The sequence below is a fragment of the Bidens hawaiensis genome, unplaced genomic scaffold (genome assembly GCF_021521415.1).
Source record: "Bidens hawaiensis isolate Kalapana, Puna unplaced genomic scaffold, B.hawaiensis_p1.1 tig00049671_1, whole genome shotgun sequence".
Taxonomy (NCBI): domain Eukaryota; kingdom Viridiplantae; phylum Streptophyta; class Magnoliopsida; order Asterales; family Asteraceae; genus Bidens; species Bidens hawaiensis.
In genome coordinates, this window is record NW_027498884.1 from 11,112 (window position 1) to 18,588 (window position 7,477).

The window sequence follows — 7,477 nt, forward strand, 5'->3', positions numbered from 1 at the left end:
TGACTGGCAACACTCTTGGATGCGGTTTGAACATCATGGCGTGTCAGTGCAATTACATGGGGTTCAAACGGGTCATCCATCATTATTAGCTTTGCACCAGTGGTTATATATGGACGGGCTATGGTTACTTCATCAGTGAGCACTTCGCCTCCTCCGGTTTCACCTCTATTAAACACTCATCAACAAACTACTTTAGCGTCTTTATTGCAGCAGTTTGAAGAAATTTTCCACCCACCTTCTTCTCTTCCTCCGATCCATTCTCATGATCATCGTATTCAGCTGTCTAGTCCTGCCCCCATCTATGTTTGTCCTTATCGTTACCCTCATGTTCAGAAAAAAGAAATTGAACGCCAAGTGCAAGAATTGTTATGAATGGGGATGATTCGGCCGAGTAAGAGTAAGTTCTCAAGTCCCGTTATATTGGTTCGTAAAAAGGATAACTCATGGCGTATGTGCGTTGATTATCACTCCTTAAACAACGCCACAATTCCAAATAAGTATCCTATTCCGGTGGTTGGTGAATTGATTGATGAATTACATGGTTCAACTTTCTTTTCTAAATTGGACCTCAAATCTGGATATAATCAGATTCGTATGTGCCCAGATAGCATTGACATGACCGCTTTTCGTACTCATGATAGGCACTATGAGTACTTAGTCATGCCGTTCGGCCTTATGAATGCTCCGGCTACCTTTCAAGCGGTGATGAATGGCATTCCGTCCTCTTCTACGGCACAAGGTTGTTATTATCTTTGATGACATCCTTATTCACAACCCTACTTGGGAGGCTCATTTGGCTGATTTAAAAGAAGTTTTTGACATTCTACTCCTTCATCACTTCAAAGCCAATCCTGAAAAGTGTAGTATGGGCCAACGGTCAATTGATTACTTGGGTCACGTAATCAACGGTCAAGGGGTTTCTATGGACCCGGCTAAGGTGGCTGTCGTGGTTGATTGGCCGACTCTTACAACATTAAAGGTTCTTCGGGGATTTTTGGGGTTAACGGGGTATTACCGTAAATTTGTTAAAAAATATGGAAGCGTTGCTCGCCCGTTAACTGATTTGACAAAAAAAGATGCGTTTGGTTGGACCCCGGTGGCCCAGGCAGCCTTCGAACAACTTAAACAGGTCTTAATTTCAGCTCTGGTCTTGTCTTTGCCCGATTTCTCTATTCCTTTCGTTGTAGAATGTGACGCCTTGGGATGTGGTATTGGTGCGGTTCTAATGCAACACAAGAAACCTATTTCTTATTTTAGTAAAGCTTTAAGTGATCGAAATTTGTCAAAATCAGCATATGAGCGGTAATAAATGGCGTTAGTTTTAGCGGTCCAACAATGGCGTCCTTATTTGTTGGGGTCCAAGTTCACTGTGTGTACGGATCAGAAGAGTCTGAAATTCTTATTGCAGTAGCGTGTTTCTTCTTATGACCAACAAAATTGGGTGGTTAAACTCTTGAGTTACGATTTCGACATTCAATACAAAGCCGGTCGGGAAAACCGTGCAGCAGATGCATTATCCCGACGTGCTGATTCTGGTCAGTTTTTACAAGCAGTTTCTGGTCCCATATGGCTGCACGGTGCTTTGCTTATAGAGGAGGCCAAACAAGATCCTGAAATTCAAACCTTAATTGCTAAATTTGAAACGACACCGGCTAAGTATCCTGGGTATTCACTCAAGAATAACGTTCTATTTTGTCAAGACCGTTTGTTTATTTCTCGTCATTTTAGATTTATTCCTGCTCTGTTACATGAGTTCCATGTTACCGTTGCGGGAGGACATTCGGGGTTTTATAGAACTTATAGGCGTTTGGTGGCTAATTTGTATTGGGTGGGTATGACATCTACAGTTAAAGAGTTTATCCAAGAATGTGATATATGCCAGCGCTGTAAGGCTAGCTCTTTGTTGCCTGGTGGTCTTTTACAGCCTTTAGCCATTCCAGATGCTGTTTGGGAAGACTTGTGTATGGATTTTATCGTTGGCTTACCACTTTCTAAGGGGTTCACAGTGGTTCTTGTGGTGGTGGATCGTCTTTCGAAGTATGCTCACTTTATTCTATTAAAACACCTGTACACCGCTAAAACAGTGGCTGAGGTTTTTGTTAAAGAGGTTATTCGTCACCATGGAATTCCAAATACTATTGTAAGTGATCGAGATCCCTTGTTTCTAAGTAATTTTTGGCAAGAAATTTTCCGTTCCATGGGTACTAAACTGCACATGAGTTCTGCCTACCACCCGGAATCCGACGATCAAACTGAAGTAATCAATCGATGTTTGGAATCCTATCTACGTTGTTTCGCAATTGATCAGCCCAAAACTTGGTCTGTTTGGTTACCTTGGGCAGAATTTTGGTACAATTCCACCTTTCATGCTTCTACGGGTGTTACTCCATTTGAAACTGTCTATGGTCGGCGTTCTCCTTCGGTGTTTCAATTTATTCTAGGCGAAATTCGGGTGGATTCTGTTGCTAGAGACCTTCAAGACCGTGATAAGGCTCTAAAATAACTCAAAAATCACTTATCTACTGCTCAGGGTGCAATGAAGTTACATGCAAACAAGAAAAGACAGGACGCGCAACTTTTGGCGGGTGAATGGGTATATGTTAAATTGAAACCCTACCGCCAGCTATCCTTTGCTAGTCGAATTCACCAAAAGTTGGCAGCTAAATTCTTTGGGCCTTTTCAAATATTGGAGAAGATTGGGCCAGTGGCTTACAAATTGATTCTCCATGCTACTTTCAAAATACGTCAGGTTTTTCATGTCTCTCTTTTAAAGAAAGCTGTATCGCGTCTTAGTGAGACGGAGTTACCTCCAGAATTGGATATGTCTGACTCTCTGCATCCTTTACCTCACAGTGTTTTGGCTATTCGTGTCATTCGGGAGGGCTCGGATTCTCTGGAACAATGGTTGGTTCATTGGAAGGGTCAACCAGTGGATGAGGCTTCATGGGAGGATGCTGATTGGATTAAACTACAATACCCTGAATTCAATCTTGAGGACAAGACTGTCCTTGAAGGGGAGGGCAGTGATAAGAATCATGAGGGTCCAAAAGAGTTAATTGTTTATTCGAGGAGGGGTAAATTGCAAAGTGGCTAAAGGTCACATGTTAGTATTAATAGGAAGGGAATATTGAAGTTAGTCAGTTATGTATTTTGTTAGAAATTAGTGGCTCTGCATCATGTGCATGAGGGGGGGTGTAACCCTGGGTTGTTAGTGGTCTCTTTCTTTCTTTTTCCTGTATTTCCTTTACACAATCAATCAAACAATTCCCTTCCTACACATCACTGTTCTTACATTCAGAAATTTATTCATCTTAGTCAATCTATTCTCCTTTACAATTGATTAATTATTCCTGTTTGATTCATACACCCATCAGGATGTTTAACGAATTAGCCAGTTTGTTTAATGTAACACCCATTCGATAAGGATGTTTAACGAATGGGCTGATAGTTTGTTATGTTTGTTCTCATTCGTCATGGAATGTTGACAAATGTGGCATAAGGAATCAAAAATTTGTTATGTTTCCCTTATTGAGTCTGTAAGTTAACGAACTGGACACCAATTCGTTACGGGATGTGTAACGAATTGGTTCCATCGTCTATATATAGGGGTGTTCCTACCCCTATTAATTTAAGTTTTGATTATAAAGTAACGAACCCATGTCCAAGTGTTCTCTCGATCAATCCTTCATTTAAGCTATTACTTAACACACATAATACAACTAATACATACATATATATATATATATATATATATATATATTAATACTGATTAAGAGTATAACAATGAACTAGATCTTATTAAGGTATATTACATCTCGATTGATAATCGATATCGTCTAGATCTGAATTGTGTTTAAACAAAATTAATGGATATAATGAAGTTCTATGGTTCTCTTATTTGGAAGAGTTCTCTCTAGATCCCACCCATATATATATATAGAGGATCATGAGAGAACTCCTTTTTATGGAGAGAACTAATAATGAAATATTTTTAATTTAATTAAAAAAATATTTTGAAAATTTTTTTACTTTCATCCTTCTTATATGTTGTTATTCTTCATCACAAAAAATATAAAAATATAAAAATAAAAAAATTAAAAAAATAATGCATATATGCAATACGCCGACTTTTTTTATAATGCATATGTGCAATAGTGTTCATTTTGATATTTGAATAGTGTTGAATAGCATATATATAGTTGTTTGTATTGTATATTTGCAATAGTGTTATATTATATACAAAAATTAAAAAAATCGATATAGTGTATATGTGCATTAGTGTTGTATTACATATATGCGATAATGTGTTTTACATACAATTATTAGTGTCGTATTTGCATATATTCAATAGTGTGTATTTAGATAATGTATTTGTGTTGTATTATAAATAAAACACTATTTTATATATATAATACACATTAATGCACATACGCATTACATCGACGGGTTTTTTTATGTACAATATCATCCTATTAAAAGGAGGAAAGAAAAAAAATCACAAAAGAATTTTTTTAAATAGTTAAAAATGATTCCTTACTAGTTCTTTCTTTAAAAAGAGTTCTCTCTAGATTCCACCTATATATCATATGAAACTTTTTAACCTTTTGATATAACCTTTAACATAAACTATAAATGTTTTTCAAAATGAATATAAGTTTCTTGTTATTATAACTTTCCACATTAACTATTTTAAAAACATTACTAAACAAATGTAATGACAAATTAATAAGATTGTAAACCATATCTAAACGTGAGCTTGTCTTGAAATTTAAAACTTATAACAGGTCATAGTAACCGTTATGAGTCCCGTGGTTAAAGAAGTCAAAGGCCATTGAGTTTCCTGATGAAGTGAGCTGAAGGTTACTTTGTATATATGGGTGAGAGCTGGGAGTTTTCTTATTTGTGGTGGAAGAAATGAAATTTAAAGTATATAGAGGAGCGGCAATGAGAGGCACAAAAGAGGGGGTGGTTATTCGTGGTGATTGTGAATGGTGGAACTTATAATGGACCAGATAGAGATTGAGAATTTAAGGAAAAATGTTTTAAGAAGAAGATGGTGAACATATAAATGCAAAACTTAAGATTTGAGAAGAAGATATAGTGGGGGATGATAGTAGGTTGAAAAATGTCAGTATCCACCACGTCTCTTTTCAATTTTAAAATATAGAATAAAACAAATATGATATCAACAGTGAAGGACAGTGTACCACAATAAAGCTGGATGAAAATAACATGTGAGACAACTAACATACTATAAATAATATATAAAATTTATTATTTATTATTTATTATTTTATCTTAAAAGGTTGTTACTTATTTTGATGGCAAGTTAAATTCAACGGGAACAAGAGAATATTACTTGGTAGATTTAAGAATGAGCTCATTTTCCTTGCTTTCTAAAGGTTAATTCGAGAACACCACTTAATATTAATAAAACCATGCGTAATGAAAAATTTTGAGGCCAAAATGCTCCTAAACATCGCCGCCCTCAACATTTTGGATGTTAACATTGTGTAAACAATGTTAGGAATCGGCGTTTTGTGTGTGAGAGGGAGAGAGGGGTGGGGGTGGGGGGTTAATGATTGAAGAAGAGCTGCGAGCATTTTCCCAATACACTTGTTTTTTACAAAACTTTGAAATATTGATTGGGCATTACGTGGCGTAAAATGCTTAGAGTTGTCTAGTTTTGACTAAACATAGTCTAAGTCAAGTTTTGTCATTCTTTTTTTGTCATTTGTCTTATGTGTCTAGTACAAAAGTAATAAAAATGATTCTTTTGTACTGTACCTCTTTTCTGAAATGGAATTATCAGTATTGTTATTAAAGTACATAGATATAGGGGCATATAATTTTGGTATGTATAACATCCTATTTTTGATAATAATAAATAAAATAATTTTGTTAATATTATTATTATTTAGTTAAGTTAAATAATAATAACAGTAGAGTGTGGGTTTGAAAAATAAAAGAGGTGCACACAAAACCCGAACCCGAAACCGGACCCGAAAAAAACCCCAAACCAGTTCTTTTACCCGGGTTTTTAATACCCGTACATGATCCTATCTGTAAGGTACGGATAAGGCATGCATTTCAATACCAAAACCCGTACCCGAACAGGGCCCGATTTGTACCCGATAATACCCTAAAACTGGAATCGGTTCTATACCCGAAAATGGGTTTTTCAATTACCTGAAAACAGGTTTTTCAAATACCCTATCTATACCCGAAATTACCCGAAAATACCTGAAAATACACCTAAAAAGTGCAACCCCTTAAAAATCTAATATATACTCGAAAAAAATCAGAAAAACCCCAAAAATAGGGTTTTTTAAAAATACTCGGAAATCATCATCATCGTACTCAGTATATCCCACCAATTTTTAAAATACTCGGAAATAGGGTATTCAAATACCCAGTTTTAGAATACTCAGTTCTGTACCCGACCCGAACCCGATACACAGGGTGTTGTTTTTAGAAGCAATACCCGGACACGAGCCCGACCCGGGTATTGCCAATACCCGATTTTTCAATACCCAGTCATACCCGAACCCGGTTCTATACCCGAAAATGCGTATTTGAAAAACCTGATTTGTGCACCTCTTGCCTCCATACACACTCAAAAAAACACACAAACACTCTTTCTCTCAACTGAATCCGAGATCCAAGAGAAACTGGGTTGTTTTCATGATTCTATTATCGTCGAATGACTAAGAAGCGTACCAAGATCTTAGCTCAAGTCAGGCTCAAACCGAAATCGAGCCAAACTCGAACCGAACAAGGAAAAAGGTATATTCTTGGTGTAAAGGTTATGTTTTAAATATTGGTTTGCCTTAATATTTGATACTAAGAAAAATCAGGTCATAACATGTAAGAAAAACGTAAACCTGAACATAAACAAGTTGTTTGGAATGAATCGAGACGAACGAGGGACGTTCGGACCGTGTAAAAACAAGAAGATAGAATGGCTGTGACCTAGAACTCGTCATAATGGTAGATTGGTAGGACGTGTCGAAGGAAATCGATTATAGCAAAAGGCATGCAATCAGGTCTGAATCATATTCTTGTAGAACGCTCGTATCGAATCCAATCTAAATGAAACAAATCGAATCTAAATAAAACGAATCGAATTAAAACGAATCGAATCGAAATGAAACGAATCGAATCGAATGAAAACTCGATTCGATTAGAATGAAAATCGACTCAAATGAAACTCGATTCGTTTAAACTTCAGCTTGAGCCCAGCCAGGGGCTCTGCCCTTTGGACCCTGCTAGGGACTCCCGCCCCTAGAACCCCGCTACCAGGTGTGCTGCCCCCGGACCTCCGTTCGTTTGGGGTTTCACTTACTTAGAATATGATCTAGTTAAGGGTAGTTAATTGATTATTATAATTGTTACACAGTTAGCCGTGCACTTCTAAGGAGGGGTATTACAGTTAACTCAGAGAGAAAACAGGACTAGGGTGAGTTTCTAGCCCCAT

At 36.9% G+C, this 7,477-nt stretch overlaps 1 protein-coding gene and 1 pseudogene across 1 annotated transcript; both read left to right on the plus strand.

The window, feature by feature from the left end:
* Nucleotides 1-709: 709 nt before the first annotated feature.
* Nucleotides 710-1,306, plus strand: LOC143598129 (putative mitochondrial protein AtMg00860 pseudogene; annotated as a pseudogene).
* A 1,230-nt stretch (nucleotides 1,307-2,536) lies between these two features.
* LOC143598130 (uncharacterized) lies at nucleotides 2,537-3,094 on the plus strand. Its single transcript, XM_077076427.1, has one exon. It carries the CDS (start codon nucleotides 2,537-2,539, stop codon nucleotides 3,092-3,094), a length of 558 nt encoding a protein of 185 aa, XP_076932542.1.
* Nucleotides 3,095-7,477: the final 4,383 nt, after the last annotated feature.